Source organism: Girardinichthys multiradiatus, chromosome 17 (genome assembly GCF_021462225.1).
Source record: "Girardinichthys multiradiatus isolate DD_20200921_A chromosome 17, DD_fGirMul_XY1, whole genome shotgun sequence".
NCBI lineage: Eukaryota > Metazoa > Chordata > Actinopteri > Cyprinodontiformes > Goodeidae > Girardinichthys > Girardinichthys multiradiatus.
In genome coordinates this window covers 12,126,039-12,148,669 of record NC_061809.1, presented here as the reverse complement: position 1 = coordinate 12,148,669, position 22,631 = coordinate 12,126,039, and the positions used below count along the sequence as shown (strand labels likewise).

The following is a 22,631-nucleotide window of genomic DNA, read 5'->3' as shown; positions in this document are numbered from 1 at the left end:
GCACCTCAACTCTCCTGTTTCCACCAGAACTGTCCGTCGGGAGCTCCACAGGGTCAATATACACGGCCAGGCTGCTATAGCCAAACCTTTGGTCACTCATGCATATGGTGGTTTCAATGGTGCAAGGAGCGCAAATCTTGGGCTGTGGACAATGTGAAACATGTATTGTTCTCTGATGAGTCCACCTTTACTGTTTTCCCCACATCCGGGAGAGTTACGGTGTGGAGAAGCCCCAAAGAAGCGTACCACCCAGACTGTTGCATGCCCAGAGTGAAGCATGGGGGTGCATCAGTGATTGTTTGGGCTGCCATATCATGGCATTCCCTTGGCCCAATATTTGTGCTAGATGGGCGCGTCACTGCCAAGGACTACCGAACCATTCTTGAGGACTGTGTGCATCCAATGGTTCAAACATTGTATCCTGAAGGCGGTGACGTGTATCAGGATGACAATGTACCAATACACACAGCAAGACTGGTGAAAGATTGGTTTGATGAACATGAAAGTGAAGTTGAACATCTCCCATGGCCTGCACAGTCACCAGATCTAAATATTATTGAGCCACTTTGGGGTGTTTCAGAGGAGCGAGTCAGGAAACGTTTTCCTCCACCAGTATCACTTAGTGACCTGGCCACTATCCTGCAAGAAGAATGGCTTAAAATCCCTCTGACCACTGTGCAGGACTTGTGTATGTCATTCCCAAGACGAATTGATGCTGTATTGGCCGCAAAAGGAGGCCCTACACCATACTAATAAATTATTGTTGTCTAAAACCAGGTGTTTCAGTTTCATTGTCCAACCCCTGTATATATATATATATGGATATTATATTTATAGTTTAAATGTCTCACAGACAGTGAGATGGTAGTGGGTGACCTCTCTGCCACCTCTCCATCCTCCATCCACCTGCCCTCAGCAGAGAAAATTAATTATTGATATAAGGAGGTGGTGCCTGTTGGGTTGGCTGCAAAAGGCTACCACCTACCAGCGCCCAACACTGTGAAAATCACTAAAGGTGGTGTGGGTTTGCAATTAACCGTATGTAGAATTGGTGGAGTGAGAACACATGATTCTCACAGGAGGAGGATAACAGAATTAATCAGTGTTAGAAAGAAAACCAGCAAAATAATGTTGAGTGCAACTGATCAGTATCAGAGTAACATACTCTATTTACTTTTATCATTACCAAGTTACAACCACAAACTTTAATGTGTTTTATTAGGATTTTAGTGTTAGGGCAGGGTTGGATAAGTTACTTGACAACGTAACTGGTTACAGTTACGGCATTTAAAATGTAACATTGGTGTAACTATTTGAATTACTTCATAGAGATACAGCAACTAATTATGTTTAGCTACTTTTTAATTACTTTTCAACACATCATTTTCTGTCTGCAGAATGGTAAAGACAGATGGTAAAAAGACTCTTAAGTTGGTATTCTCACAGAAAAAAGGCCAAGGAGTGGAAGGCATGGGTGGTTAGAGACAGGGGCCAGTGTCCCTTTAGAACTGGTCCTGGCCCGTTATGGTCCCTGTACTGAAGACTAAATTTGTTTCTTATGATGATATGTGTTGCACAGAAACCGTAACTGATTGGTCCCTTGGATCAATTTAATGTGTTGACCATATCCTCTAACTAAGAGCAATATCAAGAGCCTTTGTGTTTCTTTGCAAATCTCTCCATATTCATATATAGGTCCTTCTCAAAATATTAGCATATTGTGATAAAGTTCATTATTTTCCATAATGTCATGATGAAAATTTAACATTCATATATTTTAGATTCATTGCACACTAACTGAAATATTTCAGGTCTTTTATTGTCTTAATACGGATGATTGTGGCATACAGCTCATGAAAACCCAAAATTCCTATCTCACAAAATTAGCATATCATTAAAAGGGTCTCTAAACGAGCTATGAACCTAATCATCTGAATCAACGAGTTAACTCTAAACACCTGCAAAAGATTCCTGAGGCCTTTAAAACTCCCAGCCTGGTTCATCACTCAAAACCCCAATCATGGGTAAGACTGCCGACCTGACTGCTGTCCAGAAGGCCACTATTGACACCCTCAAGCAAGAGGGTAAGACACAGAAAGAAATTTCTGAACGAATAGGCTGTTCCCAGAGTGCTGTATCAAGGCACCTCAGTGGGAAGTCTGTGGGAAGGAAAATGTGTGGCAGAAAATGCTGCACAACGAGAAGAGGTGACCGGACCCTGAGGAAGATTGTGGAGAAGGGCCGATTCCAGACCTTGGGGGACCTGCGGAAGCAGTGGACTGAGTCTGGAGTAGAAACATCCAGAGCCACCGTGCACAGGCGTGTGCAGGAAATGGGCTACAGGTGCCGCATTCCCCAGGTCAAGCCACTTTTGAACCAGAAACAGCGGCAGAAGCGCCTGACCTGGGCTACAGAGAAGCAGCATTGGACTGTTGCTCAGTGGTCCAAAGTACTTTTTTCGGATGAAAGCAAATTCTGCATGTCATTCGGTAATCAAGGTGCCAGAGTCTGGAGGAAGACTGGGGAGAAGGAAATGCCAAAATGCCAGAAGTCCAGTGTCAAGTACCCACAGTCAGTGATGGTCTGGGGTGCCGTGTCAGCTGCTGGTGTTGGTCCACTGTGTTTTATCAAGGGCAGGGTCAATGCAGCTAGCTATCAGGAGATTTTGGAGCACTTCATGCTTCCATCTGCTGAAAAGCTTTATGGAGATGAAGATTTCATTTTTCAGCACGACCTGGCACCTGTTCACAGTGCCAAAACCACTGGTAAATGGTTTACTGACCATGGTATCACTGTGCTCAATTGGCCTGCCAACTCTCCTGACCTGAACCCCATAGAGAATCTGTGGGATATTGTGAAGAGAACGTTGAGAGACTCAAGACCCAACACTCTGGATGAGCTAAAGGCCGCTATCGAAGCATCCTGGGCCTCCATAAGACCTCAGCAGTGCCACAGGCTGATTGCCTCCATGCCACGCCGCATTGAAGCAGTCATTTCTGCAAAAGGATTCTCGACCAAGTATTGAGTGCATAACTGTACATGATTATTTGAAGGTTGACGTTTTTTGTATTAAAAACACTTTTCTTTTATTGGTCGGATGAAATATGCTAATTTTGTGAGATAGGAATTTTGGGTTTTCATGAGCTGTATGCCAAAATCATCCGTATTAAGACAATAAAAGACCTGAAATATTTCAGTTAGTGTGCAATGAATCTAAAATATATGAATGTTAAATTTTCATCATGACATTATGGAAAATAATGAACTTTATCACAATATGCTAATATTTTGAGAAGGACCTGTAGAAAGCAGAGTCCTCGGGATGTCTCGTGTTACTCACCACAGGTTTTTTGAGGCTAGCTCTTAAATATAGCTCTTTAATATTTACTGTTAAACTTTACTTACATAAACGCTGTTTAAATTTGCTCACGTTTATCCAGTGCTGTTTATGTAACACTATTAAACCGAACTGCTCCCACTACTTCACTCGTAACTCCATCACAGGCCACAAATTGACGACAGGCGATACATAGCTGTGTAGAGCAAATAAAACTGTAAATGAACATACTTGAATGTAACCCCACTTGTTATCAAGAGTATTATTAAAAGTAGCTGTATTTCAACTACATATTTGCCTTAGTAACTGTAACGAATTACAGTTACGTAACGCTGTTATGGACCAACGCAAGGTATCCATCTGTGGCTGCAGGACCAGCTGCAGACTAACACCTGAATATGTTTTAACCTAAAGTAATTCATTGAATGTCTGGCTGTATATTGAAGGTCCTTGTCCTGCTGGCAGGTGAACATCCACCCCAGTCTCAAGTCCCTTCCAGCTCCATCTATCTTGCCATCACCTCTGACCACCTTCCCTGTCCCTGCTGAACAAAAGCATCCACACAGCATAATTCTGCCACCACCATGTTTAAAACTGGGAATGTGTTGCATCAGTTTTCCACCACACAATTTGGTCTCATTTGACCAGAGCTCCGCCTACAATGTTTTTTTTGTCCCTTTTGTGGCTGGGGGTCAATTTTGAAATAGGTTGTCTTTTTACAATCACCACCTTGCTGCAACAACCAGTTCTAAAGAGTTCACTATTGATATTGAGAGATTCTCCTTCCTAAGCTGTGGATCTCAGCAGCTCCTCCAGGGAGCATTGTTATATAACCTAAACCTGCATTAAACCTGCCCATTTGAGGCCTTAACAGAACAGCTGCACTTTTCCTGGGATTAAATTTGACACAGGTATCTTATTTAGGCATCTTAAAAGTTGTTGGTGGCACTGGACTTTATTTTGTGGCATCAGAGTAAAGGGGGTTGACTACATTGTTTTGCTACATTAAAGTACACAAAGTTTGTGGTTGTAAAGTAACAAAATGAGAAAAAAACTTTTGCAAGAAACTAAATACTTTTCACAGCAACAGCTCTTTGATCTTAGAATTACTTGAAAACTCTCAATGATCATATCGAAACCGTAAATAAATGCTAACACTGTACAAAGTACTATGTCACAGACTCACCAGATGGTTTTATTTAAGGTGAATGGGCCGAGACCACCCAGAGGAGGAAAAAAATGATTGAAAAGCACCCATTTGTGTTTAAGTTTAAATCTCTTGGAATAAAAAGAAACTCATCCACAAAAAAATAAAAACTTAGCCTACTGAGATCTCTGCAGTAGGAATTTCTTTACTGAATGCCACACAATTCACACCGATTCAGAAGGGAGTCATGCATCGGCTCTGGAGATGTCGCCGTCTGACCGCTGCTGGCTCTGATGAGATCAGTGAGGCAGCAGCACAACTAACACAAATACAACCTGTTGTGATATAAAACATCAGGACAAATCAACCACACAAAGAAAAAGCACACAAAAGTTACACATTTTAATTTTTATTTATTAATGTTACAGATTATTGCTCATCTTCTAACTTCCATTTTTTTTTGTTTCCGACAACTTAAAGCATGACTGAAAATTTAGCCAGTTTGTACTTGAGGATTTACATCAATAAATACAGGAGACTTCTTTTAACCTTCCTATTCACCTACAGGTTGTCAGATCTGTATATAGTTTATATATACATAAGCGATGCTGGTGTCTTCCCTCATCCAGGTAACCAATGATTAAACAGTTCTCCTCCCTAACCCACAGGTTAGGATCCTGAGGCAGCTGTTAAAAAGTAACTACAACCTGCAAGATAGAAACACAAAAATAAGATATGGACACACACATACACACATCATTCAGAAGCATACATTCACAGAATAATAAAAAAAGGAAACAAATAGGCCTTAAGACAATGGGTCACCCCATTCTGTGTGGAGATTTAACAGCACAAGGAGACAAGGATGCACAGACACCGACTGCGACACAGAATGGGGTTTTTTGTTTTTAAGGTGGAATCAGGACGCTTAGAGTTTTTGTCTGGTTAGTATACACTTATTTTGTACCACTGTTTAATTCTTCTTATTGTAACATTTAGTTTTATATGAAAGTTGGAGATAAACTTGTAGAGGAGTGTGGAAATCTACAGGAGAAAAGCTTTCATTCACAGGAAAAAAAAAAAAAATCTTCATTCGAATACCGAGTTGGAAAAAAGAAGCTTGAGATGTGCATCACAGTAAAAGGTGTTTCCAGATCTAGATAAGGAGCTGCTGTACATGGCACCTTTAAGTATTGACACCCCTGGTAAAGATGGATACAAAAGCCTAATGTAGACTTGCATCAGTCCTAAGTGGTGACTGTCTGGTTGGAAATAAATCTTTTCTATCAAACAATGTTAAGCTCAAGATTGTGATAATAACACCCTTCAGTGATAAGGTTGTTACTGAAGGAAGAAGGCTTGAAGTTAGGCATTTTCAGTATCAGGTGAAAGAAGCTACTTTAAAGAAAACTGTATTTTCTATAACGTATTGAGAAGTGTCTATGATTCATTCAGCCTGTGAGATTAAGACCTAAAGTAGATAGCAGGAAGGCTGAACCAAGTATGGCAACCCAACACCGTATTATCCTTTTAAGCTTTCAATCTTTGCCATGCAACATGCGGCATTTGGGAATGCTTGTAGCCTTTGGAAAATTTTGAAATTAAAAGGTAAGGTTCTACATTCTTAAGCAAATACACGTGGAGGCAAATTGTCTCTTTTTAATTCACTAACTTAAGACACCAATGTTGTCGGTGTTTAAAAGCAGTAATAATGCAGGACTCTTACAGTGAGTTCACTTTCTCTTTCACACAGTGAGACATCACAACTGTGTCTAATACAAATAACCAATAATCACTTATTCCAGTGATGTTCAATTGCAGAGATGCATCGATGTCTGGCTGTTGACTGGAATCTTAAGAGATTTTCAGCTTTATTGGGTCTGACTTGGCTGGTCATATCCCAGTCAATGAACTACTACTAGTATGACAAGTTCACTCCGACAATACTCTTCAGTATTTTTTAATTCAAAGTTTTCAGTTTGCCTCATTTTATTTTCAATATGATAGCTTTCAACCCTTGGTATCATGGAACATGATAAATGAGGATAAATGAGATTTCATTTAAATTTTAGTAATGCTAGCCACGCTAAATGTTAATATAAAATGGCAAAGCTAGTTTAAAAATTCACCCTGTAGTATTTGGTCATCTGAAAAGATGAAAGTAAAGCATTGTTTTAAAATGATATCACCTCTACTCCTAATGTTAATAAAAGTGCTCAAGGTTAGAAAATATTTTGAATGCTGTTCTTATATTTCCTCATATTCTAGATCCTAAAGAGAAATTTGTATCAGCAGAGCAAAACTTGAATAAAACCAGAGATCGCTGTTTACTAGTCTTTCCCATTTTGATGTGCATCTGTACACCAGAGAAACAGGAGGTCATATTACAATTTAATGGAATTTAGATGCTGATCCAACGCGTAATTAAAAAAATTCTTCAGTTTTATATACTTTAACAGAACTGTTAACAGATGAAAGATACATTTCAGGCTTTTGGTTGTAGTTTACAAGGGGTGTCAGTAGATCTGGAGGGTCATGTAAAACTTGTGAAAGCTTTTTTATATTGGTTTGGGTTTACAGCTGGTGAAGCAATGAGGACTGTGCAGATGAGATCTAAATATTGACTGCAGATTATTATACGACCGAAAAAAAAAAAAAAAAATCCTTCAACAGCGGATGGAAAGTCATCGCAAAGTCAGATCTACAAACATGAAGATGAATGTGCTTCTGTGATTAAGATAAAAACAATCATGAGTTAGAAAGTTTGTTTTTTTTGTACCTTTTAGTACCATTAACCTGTTGTTACCTGCAATAAACTGTTTCATGCTATGTAAATACTCTTGTCACAGTATTGAGAATGAAGGTTCGAGTACATTTATTACAGATGAATAGAACATTTAATTGCTTATCTGTGCGACATGATTCAGTCATAATGAAAGGTTTTAGATGGAAAGATAGAAAAATCTTAAATTCTATATAAATATCTAAATATAGAGTATACCTTTGTATTGATTTGACAATCTGCCATGCGTCTAATACAGTATAGTCATTATTGTTGAAGAAATAAAATAGAAAGAAAAAAGGGTCAAATACTTTTTGTGACTTCAACACTGGTGTTTGAGCAGCTGGAAACTAAAGAGCAGCCAATGAGATGCTTTCACTGGGGGTTTAAGAGACAGGTGAGGAGAAACAGTCCACATCCAGTCATGTTTATACAAAAAAACAAGAAAAAAAAACATTAAAATACAAGATATGATTGGACCCCTGAGACCCTCCAACAAGATCTGCAACCCGCCCTTTTTAAAAACTGAAAATCAAAGGTAGAAAAAGAAAGACGAGGAGAAATAAAACGACAAAAAAGGGAAAAACGGTCTATGACGAAATCTTCATTTGCACACTTATTTCAAAAAGAAAAAAAAAATCAAAGTTTTATTTAAAGAGTTTGTGTTTCATCTTATATTGATAAAGAATCAAAAATCTGGCAGCGTGGAGGGAGGATAGAAGATTAACATACAACTCGACGCACAAATGATCATGTAAAGAGAGATAGTGAGGTGATGAGTGGAAATAAAGTAAAACAACTCTTGTTGAAGGAGGAGCTAGAGGCAAGAGTGGCTCTAGAAAGTAGTTACTGTATTATTTTTATTAATAAGATGATTACTGTTGTCAGGTGGGAGTAAAATAACCGCGTGCCATGATGGCAGAAAACGTTAGGGCCTCTCCTTCGCCCCAAATATAGGGCAGAAGGGCAGATGTTTTGACTATGTTGTCTATTCTTCTTTCCCTCCTCCTCTTCTCCCTGTGAGAGTCTGTGCGGTTCATGGAGTACTGATATTTCCTCATTCAACTCAACAACGGTTTAATACCTGGAAAACAAGGAAAAAAGCAGCTCAGGTAATAAACTCGAATCAGGACATGAACAGAAGCCAAGAAAACAGGCAGAGAGCACTTAAGTAGCTTCTACCTGTTCTGTCCTAATAAAACCACAAATTGCTGGGATATTATGTGACAGACCAACACAAAGCAGCAAATAATGTGAAGTGGAAGGACATCCTACTTTTTGTTGGTTTATCACATACAGTGCCTTGCGAAAGTATTTGGCCCCGTTGAACTTTTCAACCTTTTGCCACATTTCAGGCTTCAAACATAAAGATATAAAATTCAAATTTTTTGTGAAGAATCAACAACAAGTGGGACACAATCGTGAAGTGGAATGAAATTTATTGGATGTGTCAAACTTTTTTAACAAATTAAAAACTGAAAAGTGGGGCGTGCAATATTATTCGGCCCCTTTACTTTCGGTGCAGCAAACTCACTCCAGAAGTTCAGTGAGGATCTCTGAATGATCCAATGTTGTCCCAAATGACTGATGATGATAAATAGAATCCTGTGTGTAATCAAGTCTCCATATAAATGCACCTGCTCTGTGATAGTCTCAGGGTTCTGTTCAAAGCGCAGAGAGCATCACGAAGACCAAGAAACGCACCAGGCAGGTCCGAGATACTGTTGTGGAGAAGTTTAAAGCCGGATTTGGATACAAAAAGATTTCCCAAGCTTTAAACATCCCAAGGAGCACTGTGCAAGCAATCATATTGAAATGGAAGGAGTATAAGACCACTGCAAATCTACCAAGACCCGGCCGTCCCTCTAAACTTTCATCTCGAACAAGGAGAAGAGTGATCAGAGATGCAGCCAAGAGGCCCATGATCACTCTGGATGAACTGCAGAGATCTACAGCTGAGGTGGGAGAGTCTGTCCATAGGACAACAATCAGTCGTACACTGTACAAATCTGGCCTTTATGGAAGAGTGGCAAGAAGAAAGCCATTTCTCAGAGATATCCATAAAAAGTCTCGTCTAGAGTTTGCCACAAGCCACCTGGGAGACACACCAAACATGGTAGTGGCAGCATCATGGTTTGGGCCTGCTTTTCGTCAGCAGGGACAAGGAAGATGGTCACAATTGATGGGAAGATGGATGGGGCCAAATACAGGACCATTCTGCAAGAAAACCTGTTGGAGTCTGCAAGAGACCCGAGACTGGGACGGAGATTAATCTTCCAACAAGACAATGATCTAAAACATAAAGCCAAATCTACAATGGAATGGTTCACAAAGAAACGTATCCAGGTGTTGGAATGGCCAAGTCAAAGTCCAGACCTGAATCCAATCGAGAATCTGTGGAAAAAGCTGAAGACTGCTGTTCACGAACGCTCTCCATCCAACCTCGCTGAGCTAGAGCTGTTTTGCAAGGAAGAATGGGCAAGAATTTCAGTCTCTCGATGTGCAAAACTGATAGAAACATACCCCAAGCGACTTGCAGCTGTAATTGCAGCAAAGGGTGGCGCTACAAAGTATTAACGCAAGGGGGACGAATGATATTGTACGCCCCACTTTTCAGGTTTTTATTTGTTAAACAAGTTTGACACATCCCATAAATTTCATTCCACTTCACGATTGTGTCCCATTTGTTGTTGATTCTTCACAAAAAATGTGAATTTTATATCTTTATGTTTGAAGCCTGAAATGTGGCAAGAAGTTGACAGTCCTTCAAGGGGGCCGAGTACTTTCACAAGGCACTGTAAATCCCCAAAGCACACATTAAAATTAAGGTCAAGGTAAGTTATGGTAATTATCCAAACTGTTACAGATGTGTACTCTGATAACATGTGGATCAGTTGTAGACTTGTTATTACCTATAGTAGTTTGGCTTAAAGGGCCCATTCTTGTTCAAGCCCAGGTACTTGGCCTGCTCATCAGTCAGCTCTGTGAGATGTGCATCAAACGTTGGGAGATGTAGACTGGCCACATACTCATCTGGACAGCAGGAGAAACAGAGAACATGTTAACATTTTCTAGGATTTCTGGCCCCGAAAATTACCATTTAAAGAAGGAAACAGAAAGCAGCAGAGGGGACATCACCTACTTCCCTCCTACTGTGACTACTGTCTTCTTTCCCTCATATAAGTCCTTTTTCTCATTCACACTTGTGATGCTGACAGGGTGACCTACATCTGGCTTTATCTCTCAGTCCTGCGTGCAGGCAGGCGCGCATACTTTCAAAGATGCAGAGTTCATTCTGCCGTTAAAGACTGGCTGTCCTGGGAGTCAACTCTAACTAGAACACATGAGGCCGACCGACTGTGGAGATGAATGCAGCCTGCCTGCAGGCCTTATGGAGGACTGTTCTCACTCTTCCTCTCTGCTTGGTGGCTACTCATTTACCTGGCATTATGCATCTCACTGGTCAGACATGCATCAGTTTCTCAAAGTGCATCAAACTGAAACAATTCGTACCCATTTTCTTGGGCAGCAGATAAACATCCTGCTTGTATCGTCCCTCGGGGGCGTTGTAAAGCTCTATCAGGGCCAGAGCCTGGAAGGAGACAAACACAAGGCTCATTCACAGGAACACATTAAGACACTGACTTCTCGTTTCATCCTGCCTTACTGGACACGGAAAGAGAGAACTAAATGGAGAAAAAAAGAACATTAGGTAAAATAACAGAAATGTACCTGGGTTGTGGCAGTGATGGACAGCACAAATGTGGGCACAGTGGAGCAGCTGAGGTTCAGCAGGCGGCCCTGGAGAGATAATAAACAACAGTTAGAACCGCATCTCGAACAGCTTGCTGCTCTTCAAACTCTAAGACCAAATGTAGTAAAAATACACATTTTTCTCAACTGAAACTGCAGCTAGTGCTCTCCATATTGAGAGAACGATATGGAAAGTTAAACATGTTCAGAGGAAGCAGAAGAGAAAAAAGTTTATTTGTTCATACTTGGTAATGAAAGCAGAATAAACAACAAAGCCTTTAATTTCAGGTTAGCATGCTTAGCCGTCAATGTCCATTTGTACAGTATAGTACAAAACATTTAAACCAACCCTAACTTCTCGTTTGTTTTGAAATGGCCAGACTTTCTTGTAATCTTTTAAGTTTCTCTTTGGACTTTGGCTCTTTTTCCCCCAATTCCTGTCTTCACAGTCCCAGTATCTGAACATGGCAGCACATAGAGCAGACAGGCAAAAGAAAAAGCTTTAAAACTAAGGAACTAACCAGGGTAACTTGGTAAAAGGCTCTCAGGTGGTAGCTGAAGCCCTGTGATTTTCTATGGATCTAATTGCTCACAGACTCTTCAGAATGTTAACTACCAGTGGTACAAAGACTTGAATGGTTAGGCACAGAAATTACCAGAAAAAGAAACTAGTGGTAGCTATTCCGGAGTCTTTCCAAAAATTGTGGACTGAGCGGGTCATAGTCAGCAGTGAGGAAAGCAGTAATGTTTTGCTTTAGACTGATACCGACAGATTGTTGCAGAGTGCTTAAAATTTGATTTGTTTCTGTAAAATCATTTTTTAGTGGTTCTAGCACTGAACCTGTAGTGGTTAGACAAACATGGAGGACCAGGATCAGATCAACACACTTTATAGTCAGGAGTATTTCTTTTTAATAGTAAGAAAACTAAATGCATTGTTTGAAAAGAAGAAATACCACTTAATCGAGAATAATGCTTTAAAGTCAGCAGCGATGGAGGCGAGTTGCATCCTCAGAGCAAGCAGGTCCACTGATGTGGTTCAAACCCTGTTTCAGATCAAACGGCCTCAGAAACATCAGCTTCCACAAGATGGCAGGTCGTCTGGTCCTGCTGAACTGCTCTCATTCTGTCACGGCTCATAAGTCACTCAGAAATACACACAGTTTCTTACCCAGCAAAGCTTCTGTGCAAGAACGGAGCACATGTGCCCCTCGAAAGATTTTGGCATGAAAGGATGCAACCAGACGCGTTTTCTGTGACTCTAACCGCCCTCTGATTTAGGTGCTTGTGCTCTCTCTAGTGGAGCTCAGTCTGTAACGCAGTTCAAAGAGTTCCCAATAAGCCGGACGGATATGATGTAATCATGTTTGGCTAAGCCTCCAATAATGCACCTCTGCCAGCAGAACTATCCTCTTGCCATCAGGCCAGATGACATGGTCCACCTGCGAGCGTACCCTCTCCCAGGTTAGTTCAGGGGTCCGCAGGCTGGCCTGTAATACAAGCACAAGTTTGAGTTATTCAAGCTTGTTTCTGTGGAATATAATCTTTTTCCAGCTATCATGATGGATCAAATAATGATTAAAAACACTCAGTTTTTTATCAGTGAACATTCCCTAATGAAAACCCACTTAAATGCCTAAAATGAAAACATAATCCCGTATTTCTCAGAAAAAAACCACAACGGCAACTTTTTTAAGGTGTTTTATGTCGTGGTTAATAGCTGCAAACTGACCACATCGATCTCAGTGTTGGAGTGCCCCATGTTGCAGACAATGCAGCCGTTCTTCATGCGGTCGAGGTGCTCTCTCACCACAACATTTTTATTGCCTGGTGAAGAGGAAGAAGGGGTAAATGGCTGATTAAATCTGAAACAGGGCACAAGGAAAGAACATGTACTTTCAAAAAGAAACGTAAAAGAAAGAAAGAAAAGATATCTCAGGTCAGAAAAAGAAAACGAGGAGTCTTCCTGTACCAACCATGATGTAATTACCTCTCCTGGAATGTGAGCAAAGTTAATTAGGTCTGGAAATAGAAGAAAGTTCAGGCTGTCTGCTCAGCGTGTCGAGAGGATCTGAAGCTTTTAAGCATTTTCTCATCTCAGGTTTTTGTGTTAAAACTATAAGACAAAAGATTTGTATCTTGGATGTAGGCCAGAATATTTTAATTGTAGACCATTTTCAAAACAACAAATTAAAATGGATTGTATTGGGATTTAGTGTGAAAGACAGTGTAAGGGAGCATGGGGCAAACATGAGAAGGGAGGTCCTCTGTGTGAGTCACCACGGCACATCACTCTGAAAAACATTATCCTCACACTGAAACATGGTGGTGGCAGCATCATGCTGTGGCAATGCGTTAAAGCAAAGCTGGTCAGAGTTGATGGGAGGATGGACTGAGCTAAATTCAGCAAATCATGAAAAAACTTCTTAAAGGCTGCAAAAGACTTGAAACAACAACAAAACTCGCTTGAGCTACTATGGAAAGGTTTAGATCACAGCATAATCAGGTTAAAATGGCCCCGTCACGGTCCTAAATCAAACTGAAAATCGTTAGCCAGGCCTAAAAATAGCTGTTCAGAGACTCTGTACTGAACAGGAAAACCTGGATTTTTGCACTAATTTTCCACACAGCTTTATTGTCAGCTCAATGGTTTCTATCTAAAGGTGTGAATCCCTTTGGAGAAAAAGTCCTTGAAGGTATGTTGTCTTTGTTTGTGGCTGCCTTGTTCCTGTGTAACTCTCTGCGATTGCAGCATTACCGCATAAAGAGCCTCTGCTTGAAGCCCGCCAGCAGGATTTGGTAATGAACTGGGGACGAGTAATTCTCTGCTCTAATTCAAGGCTCAGCTTCCTGCCCGCTGGGCTCAGAACTTGATTAGTAACCACTGCAGATGATTTCGCCGACTGAATAGCCATCTAGTCACCTTGAACAGAGCCCAACAGTTAACTATACACTGCTGCACCCTTCCATTTCTCCACAGATAATTGATTTCTGTATATATTTATGCAGTTGAAATTGTCTATTATGATCTACTATGAAAAAAAAAGCTTCCTAAGCAGCACAGAGGCGAACAGCAGAACCACTTAAAGATGGTTGACAACCTGTGCAGGTGATGACGATGTCCACTTGTCTAATGACTTCGTTGAGTTTCACCAGCCTGAAGCCATCCATGCTGTTGGTGGGTAAAAGAAGAGGTGCGTGGTAAAGTGCATTTCCATCACCATAAATAAACCAAAATGCTGAAAAAATAAAGCTCACCAGGCCTGCAAGGCACAGATGGGGTCGATCTCTGTGACGTAGACGATGGAGCCCATCGCTTTGAGGGCAGCACAGCAGCCTTTTCCAACCTGAGGACAGTAAAGATAAAGGGCTTAGTAATTCACTGTTTAATAAGCATGCATAGAGCATATTACATAGCATAACCAACATTTCTGGCTGGTGTTATCAGTGCAACCTCGCAGTCTACTGACAACACACTGCCTCTACATTGCAGTGAGAAGATCTTCCACTGGTGCCTAAGTGAAATGATACGGAAACTAATCCAAGGATTTTTAAAAACAAGTATTTGGTGCACATGTTCGAATTTACTGTGGATTTTCTTCAACTCACAGAGTCAAAATAATACAAACCAGCTCAAATACATGCATACAACCCCAACAGTGGTCAGTAAAATCTCAACAGGCTTCTAGAATACTTCTGGCTCCACTCTTCTAGACAGAGATGGTAGTTTGTGGTTTTTTGATAGAGTTAAGGTCCTGGTTATTCCAGATGTTTCTGCAGCCTACAGCTGACGGCAGAGTGGAGGCTTGGTAGTTTCCGGGTTGTTTTTTCGAAAGACCCTAACTGATGTCCTTTAATTCAAGACTTACAGTGTGGTAAATATTGGACACAATTGGGTATTCCAACACATCAATAATCCAAAACACACCAATATTGGTTTAGGAATGGATAAATCACACTGAAGTTGTTTGAACAGCCTTCCCAAAGCTCTGATGTCAACCTGTGGTAAATTTCGGGCTCAGTTTGTGGCAAGAAAACGACCGAATTAAATAAACTACCATTCATACTGTTGGGACCCACAGCCATGGTTTACAACATGAAATCCAGTACAGACTTTTCAGGAACTTTCAAAATAAATTGCATTAACCTACTTCCGGCACAGCCAGGGAAAGGGGTACTTCCAACGATGCCACTGTCTGTATAAAAGCACCCCCTTTCCAAGAAATCAATCTCTTCACACTGATCCCCTGCGGGACTGGACAGGAGAGACACAGCACGCTAATGTCTCTTTGCAGGCAAACAGACATAACTCAATGCCAAGAAGAGTGTTCAGATGTCCTGCTATGGTTATCGGGAACAAAAAGCACGCAACGTGCATAGTGACGTTGGGCAAAAATATTAACAGGGTTGTACATATATATTTGAGTCCGAGTTGATCCTAGGAAATCCACTTTAAGTCCAAACTTATTCACCCAATTCATCGTTTGAAAGTCATTGGAGACGTCTGTATATTTCTACCATCCCTGAATAAAGAGCGGTTCAAAGAGATCATTAAAAACACACAATTATGTCACATTGATGCTCATCAGGGGAGCATTTCAACTTCTCACAGTTGCCAGATACTCTAAATGTGCCTCCTTCAAACCACTTTTGGCCTTTTCAGTAAATATGATCCCAGGGTTTTTCTCTGACTGCCTAACAGATGCATGCTACATTTAACTACAGGAACCGGCTCCAAACTTAGGAGGAATCTGCACCGAGCCTTTGATTCAGGACAGGACCTGTGTCCTGAAGTAAAGCCTCAGGAAGGAGGGGAGGGGGGCTTTCAGTTCCAATGTGATTTCTCTCATTTTAAGCTGAATACCGACATGGACAAACGTTAGCCTTACCTCACCATATCCACACACCACAACCTGTTTGCCTCCAAACATCACATCAGTGGTCCTCTTCAAGCTAGAGACAGATAGGCTTATTTCAGTGACAGCCTAATAATTACCTCTACTAGGTGAGAGACAAGCTCCCTGGTGTTTGCTTCAGAAGCAATTTGTGAGAAAAAAAAAAAAAGGTATTTTATACCCATCTAAGATGGATTCTCTGCAGCAGTAAAGGTTGTCAAACTTCTGTTTGGTGACAGAGTCGTTGACGTTCATGGCGGGAACACACAGCTTCCCTGCCTTGGACAACTGGTACAACCTGAACCGGGACACAAAACGAATTATTCTTAAGTAGAGCAAAAAAATTAATTAAATCCAACCACAAAGAGCTTCAGATTTACATTTTTATTCATTTGTATCTACTTAAATTCACAGGACAGATAGAACCTTGTACCCTACTGTGTTGATGGAAACACATTTTTAGCCACTAGATGGCAGTGTTACCAAACTTAATGCACAGTGCATGCAAATAGGGCCTTATCCTGTTACCATGCAGGTTACTGCACATATGTTCATCTTTAAAGATACAGAGAATCGGTTTGATCGGCTTTCATCTAAAATGTGTGAGCAATATTTCTGATTTAAAGGAATAATGCAAAGACAGAAGAGGAGGTAGGAATGCTGCATGTCCTACCTGTGAACACCAGTAACACTCTCCTCCACGATGCCCTTGATCTTCTTGAACATGTTGGGATACTTTTTATAAATCCAGTGAGTCAAGTCTCCCCCGTCATCCAGAATCTGGAAATAAAAATGCAGGAAAAAAAAATGAAGACAAGAGGAAGAACAAGAGGAAAAGATGTAAAGAATAAAGTGATTAAAGGGCAAAATGGAGGAGTACGTAATCGTGGAGGGGAAGGATAAGGCCTTGGTGTTTTGTTAGAGAACATTAGTGAAAAACCTCATTAAGACCAAGGATCACAGCAGGCAGTGTGTCAATAGAATAAAAGCTGGATCACTTTACAGGGGTATGATCTTCAGTAGGGACAGGGAAGCTGGTCAGAGTTGACCGGAATGCGATGCAAGGAAACTCTGAAACCTGTGGGATGCATTTGTTTTCTGCCCCCCTTTACTCTCACACCCCTAAATAAAGTCCAGCACAATCAACTGCCAATCAAAATGTGAAATAAAACTCAAGGGATGGGAATACTTTTGAAAGGTACTGTACACGCATCAACAAGGATGTGTACCATGTTCGGTTGCCAGCCTTCCACGTTGACGCAGCGATCGATGCACCACCAGAAGTCATCCTCTGACTCACCTTTCCAGGCGAACACACTGAAACCTGCAGGGTGGAAGAAACTAATGAATGCAGAGCTGACAGAAATGTAAAAATAAATCAGATACAAGATGTTACACAGAGGAGCATAAACTTTTCTCACCTCCTTCTGCCAGAGCTGCTGCCACTTCATTCTGGGTGGAGTAGATGTTACAGGCTGCCCACCTGCACTGAGCCCCCAGAGCTGACAGAGTCTCCATCAGCACCTGAGGAAAGGATGCTGAGCGTATGGCTTTTTGCTCGACCAAAGTCAACATGTTGCACTTTTTTGTGCATTACTCACTGCAGTCTGGGCGGTGATGTGTGTGCAGCCCACCACCTTGGCACCAGCGAGGGGTTTCTCCCCCTGAGCTCGCTTCCTCAGAGCCATCAGAGCTGGCATCTCTGACAGAGACGGAAACACACAAAGTGCACACTAGAATTAGCTGGAAGCTAAAGGAATTCCCATCTTTATACCAAACACTTGAAAGCTAATCCATCAAGTCGTCCAGCTGAAGGAGTAACACATGCTAAAGATACAATGTGTGTGTTTGGCCTGTGGGGTCTGAGTGTGCGATGCAGCAAAGGGTGCGTGAGTTTTACCTTGCTCGGCGATCTCGATCTCTCTGCGTCCAAAGTCGGCCTGCTTGATGTTTTTGATGCAGAAATCTCCGTTGCCTTTGGAGTTCTTCTGCTGCTTGTCCCGGGGAGAGGTCTCATCGTCGGAGCTGTCCGTGTATGAAGCCGCTGCAAAGGACCGCACATACATTCGTCAGCGAGTCAATGACACAAATGGTTGATTTTCAGTAATTCCACGTTTTAGCAACATAATATAAAGTTGTCTTTAATCGAGAGGAGAAAAAAAAAGGGTTTCTCAGACTGGCCCTTTTGCCCCCTGTAATTCACCTTGAACAGGCCAACGTTTCTGGATCACCCACTAGAAGTGATGATAAATTTGCCTGGCACAGCTTCTCTTGTTACTGAGCAACAGAAATACAGGGAGCCTGCCAGACTTCATGCTGGGGCTGTGGTTCCAGAGTTAAACTTTCACTCTGCACCGTTTATGCAACATCATAATTATCAAGCTTTTTTGTTGCTCTCAAGGCCAAGTGGTTACTCTGTTAACTTTTGTGTCTGAAAGTACAGACTTTCCCTCCCTTATTAGGTAGTGTGAAAAACTTTATTTTTGCACAAACTGTTTTGTGATGTAAGGAGTTGGGAGTTTTCCCACCCTTAACAACAGTGAGAGAGAATGTCCTGTCTGCAGCACCTGTGGCACCGTCTGTGACATCGTAATTAAATATGGCCTAGTCAAAGTATATATTTAAATTCAATTGAAAATCTGTGGCTTAAAAATGTTCAAAGAGCGCTTCATCCAGTCTGACTGACCTTAAGCTATTTTGGAAAGAAGAATGGACAAAATGTAAGGCCCTATGTGAGCAAAGCTGGTAGAGAAAAAAAATGATTTTACAAAGCGTTTACTGTGAAGGGATAAATAAGCAAGCATGACACACTTTTCGGGTCTGTCTATATACAAAAAACCATTCGTCTCTGCATCATTTTCTCACCACAGCTCTGCACTACTTTGTGCTGGTCTATCACATAAAACCTCAACAAAACACACAAAGGTTTGTGGCGGTAAACGTTTAACAGACTAATAGTGCAGGGTGGCAAAACTAGTTTATAAAGCTCCGCTGATCCGGGGCATCCATTACTTCCCCCCTTCTAAGTGTGACTGAGAGTCCAAATGTCAATTTGGCAAAGCAGAGTTCCATGGTGCAGATTAATTCATTACGTTAATGGTTTCATTGGAGGGTCTGACTTCTGACACACAGCGGGGGATCAAAGAGCATAGGTCCAAGCAGATTATGCAGGATAGCATTTAAATATTTACAAAAGTGGGTTATGTGAGTGGAGGTCAAAAGGTTAAGAGCAGAAAGCATTACGAATGGGAACAGGATCCTAATGTTAGACATTTTTCAGACAGAAACTTTGTGACCTTCCCCCTCAGTCATTGTTCTAGGAAACTAAACAGATGAGGGTTTGTAAAAACGTTGCCATCTGACTCTATGTACCAATAAGAAAGGGAGTTTTCTCAGAAAGGTCAGTAATCTTTCACAGTGGCGGTGTTCCCTTGGGCAATAAAACTACGGAAAGCAGGTTGAAAGGGTCATTGGTTAGAAATGTTGTTTGTGCATCTCAAGTTGTTTACATCTTACATCCTAATCAATATATCGACAGCCAATCAACCTACAAACAAATCCTTTCAACTATCTGTACTAGCCTCTTCCTGCTAGTATGGAATAAGATATGGGATTTTGGTCTCCCAATTCCAATAAATTCCTGCACGCCTCTCTGTTCATTCCCCCCCAAATAGACCACGAGCAGCTAATCCTTCAAGACAGAGCCCACAAATCCAAGGGAACAACAGAGTTAGAGTGTGAGAATGAGGACAGAGACTGTTGAAGAGGAGACAGGTAAGGTTAGTCAACCATTCATCCAGGTGAAATCCACAGGAAAAGTTATATAAAGTCAGGAATTTCTGATAAGCAGCCAGCTGCAGTGACTGAGTAACTGTTTGTTTACCTGAGCTGTAGCTGTCTGTGGAGGACTGGGAGATGGACCTGGACAGAGAGCGCCTGCCGATCTTAGAGGGGCGCTTGCTGAACTCCTGTTTCTGGTCTGCAAACTGGATCTGCAGGGAACACATCAGGAGAGAAGATCAGAATTAAAATATGACATCTATTTAGATGCCTCTAAAAGCTCAAATGCCACCATAAGTTGGTGATGAAAAACATAAAAACCTTGAAATTATGAAACAAATCAACTACACTTTGCCTTTCGAGTGTTTTTAGAAGCAGAAATATATGTTTGATACACACTTTACAGAAACATATACAGGTTTTGGGGCCATGGATGACTGTACATGTAACCATAGCAATATCTATGGCTCTAAACGGAAAACGGATTATTTTTCGACAGTGGAAGAATGTGGAATGGATGTGCAGTCAAACAAAACAACATTCTGGAGTAAGCACACCGCAGAGGCAGCCTTTGACCTTTGAGGCAGCCACCGGTGGGCATTACGTTTTTCCAAGTATTAAACCACATCGCTTTACCATGGTTTCTATATTTCATGATGTCTGTATGCCGACCTTCACAAAACCACATGTGTAGCTTTAGCTACAAGTTACGTTTTAGGGCCAAACAAAGTGGTACAAAAAAACTTAATAATAATTGTAGATAATCTTCTAGGGTTTGAGTGACAGACTGTGTCCTAAAAAGAAAACAATGACAATGACTTTAAGACTGTGGTAAAACTGTCGCGAGTAATGGTCATCTTTCTACACTGCCATCATTCAGTCTGTCCTGTCTTCATCCATCTCAGTGTGGTTTGGCTCATCCACAAAACAGGACAGGTCCAGACTGCAACGAATAATCAGGACTGCAGCGAGAATAATCAGAGCTGACCTTCCCTCCATCCAGGACTTATACAGGTCTAGGGTCAGAAAAAGAGCTGCTAAAATCTCTGCAGACCCCACACACCCTGCACATAAACTATTTAGAGTTTTACCTTTAGGCCGCCGCTACAGAGCACTGTTTACTAAAACCAGCCGCCACAAAGACAGTTTCTTCCCCCAGGCTGTTTCTCTGCTAAACATTCAATAGAGTACAAAACAACAGCATACAGATGTTGCAAATGCACCATTTTATTATATATGTGTATATTGTACATTGTAAATATGTATATTCTGTAATACAAAAACAAAACCAAAGAGCAAAGTGTACCGGAGTCAAATTCCTTGTTTGTATGTACGAACTTGGCAATAAAGCTGATTCTGAGTAATAGACGTTTATGTGTAAAAAAGTGAGACTTCCCCAAATTGTCTTAGCTTAATAATATAAATTGGTCTACATTTAAAGCTCACAAAACACAGGACTGGACTGAGAGTTCCAGAAAGAGAAATAAAAACAAAAATTAAAACCAAGAAAAACCAAGATATCGATTCTCCTTCTGTGTATGATAGTAGCTCTCAAGGACTGGACTTGGGAACCTATGATCTACGCATTAAGAAATCACTTTACAGAGACTTTTAAATAAATAATTTGCCTTGGTTGGCCATTGGTTTATAGATTTATTGCTCTTTTAATAGAATACTTTGATTGAACTATTGTAAGCTTGAACACAACTGACTAGGGAAAAGTGTAAAACTTAAGATATATAGCCTTTATGTTTAAATAAATCTCAGCTTTTAAAATGAAACGTTGAAAAATCAAAATAATAACAGAAAACAAAAGATGACAGAAGAACACTGTAGGTTTGTGCACAAAAAGACAGGCTTTGAGTTTCCCGTCTCTTTGAAAGATAAAAGAAGCAATACTTTTATTATCAAATCAGAGACAAGGCTGCACAAAGCAGCATTCACTGTGGTCTGTGAAATGACACCACGCTCCGCAATGAGATCGCTAAACTGAGCGTTATCCTATCACTTTCTTTCCAATCTTACATCAGATTTGATAGCCAGACGTATCATAATTCATGTGCTAATGGTTAACTTTTTACGGCAATAAACCACTGCAACAAGGACTAAACATCAGACAGGATGAGAAGTAACTGCCAGAGCCTGAAAAAATACAATTGTTGTGAAATGTAATGCTGCTGCATGCCAACCAGAAATCACAGCACTGTTTTATAGGCAGAGATTTTGCCAATGCTACAAGTGACAGATTGTAAAAAGCTTAAGAGAATTGATAAAAAGATGCTGTGCGCGTCACAATTTCTTCCCTCATTATCTGTCAGTTCATCTTTGAAAAAGACTGACCTTGAAGGCAGGATTTTGAACGAGATGCACAAATAAATCACAACTAAATCATTCCAACTAAACATATCCAATCAAAAAGGCCCAAGGTAGCTAACACTAAACATTTTCTACCTCTCCTATTAGGTTTTTCTCTGGGTTTCTCTCGTTTTTTTTCCATTTTTCCATGTGTAATGGCGGCAGTACAGAGTACAGAACAGACACGATCATTATACCACATTTAGAGTTTGCAGAAAACAAGCAGCTGAAACTTGGAAACAAATCTCCTGTTATTGAAGTTGTTCGAACACAACACGAGCAATTTACCCATAATCCCTTTCAGAGTCAGCTAAATGTCAGCGAATGTTCGTCATTAGCTGATGAGACAGCTAATGGTGCTCTGACAAACCGACTTTCTTCTCATCCGGATACGAACATAACAGCATCAGGTTCCAACAGCAGTCTGTTGACCCGGCTAATACAGCCATTCTTCTCTCCTTACCCTTTTCACACAGGGCTCAGTGCCTTCCTCCTCCTCTTCTTCTTCTTCTTCAGACCGGTGACATGTGTGGGTGTGAAAGTGGAAAGCATTATGTGTTTCTGATTCAAATGGACTTCAAA

At 40.9% G+C, this 22,631-nt stretch overlaps 1 protein-coding gene across 2 annotated transcripts in view; it reads right to left on the bottom strand.

The window, feature by feature from the left end:
* Nucleotides 1-4,880: 4,880 nt before the first annotated feature.
* ahcyl2b (adenosylhomocysteinase like 2b) overlaps nt 4,881-22,631 on the bottom strand; it is a 48,725-nt gene continuing 30,974 nt past the window's right edge. Inside the window, exons 2-17 of one of the 2 annotated variants that reach the window (XM_047389278.1) lie at nt 19,798-19,906; nt 17,815-17,958; nt 17,516-17,616; nt 17,336-17,438; nt 17,144-17,238; nt 16,588-16,694; nt 16,096-16,212; nt 15,909-15,972; nt 14,278-14,366; nt 14,121-14,191; nt 12,752-12,846; nt 12,411-12,509; nt 10,999-11,067; nt 10,780-10,858; nt 10,179-10,299; nt 4,881-8,350 (exon numbers count right to left, since the gene is read on the bottom strand). In XM_047389278.1, the coding sequence (XP_047245234.1) occupies nt 8,344-8,350; nt 10,179-10,299; nt 10,780-10,858; nt 10,999-11,067; nt 12,411-12,509; nt 12,752-12,846; nt 14,121-14,191; nt 14,278-14,366; nt 15,909-15,972; nt 16,096-16,212; nt 16,588-16,694; nt 17,144-17,238; nt 17,336-17,438; nt 17,516-17,616; nt 17,815-17,958; nt 19,798-19,906 (1,470 nt within the window). In that variant the 3' untranslated portion in view covers nt 4,881-8,343. Of the gene's footprint in view, nt 8,351-10,174; nt 10,300-10,779; nt 10,859-10,998; nt 11,068-12,410; nt 12,510-12,751; nt 12,847-14,120; nt 14,192-14,277; nt 14,367-15,908; nt 15,973-16,095; nt 16,213-16,587; nt 16,695-17,143; nt 17,239-17,335; nt 17,439-17,515; nt 17,617-17,814; nt 17,959-19,797; nt 19,907-22,631 lie in introns of those variants that run through there. The other variant, XM_047389279.1, reaches the window with a different exon arrangement.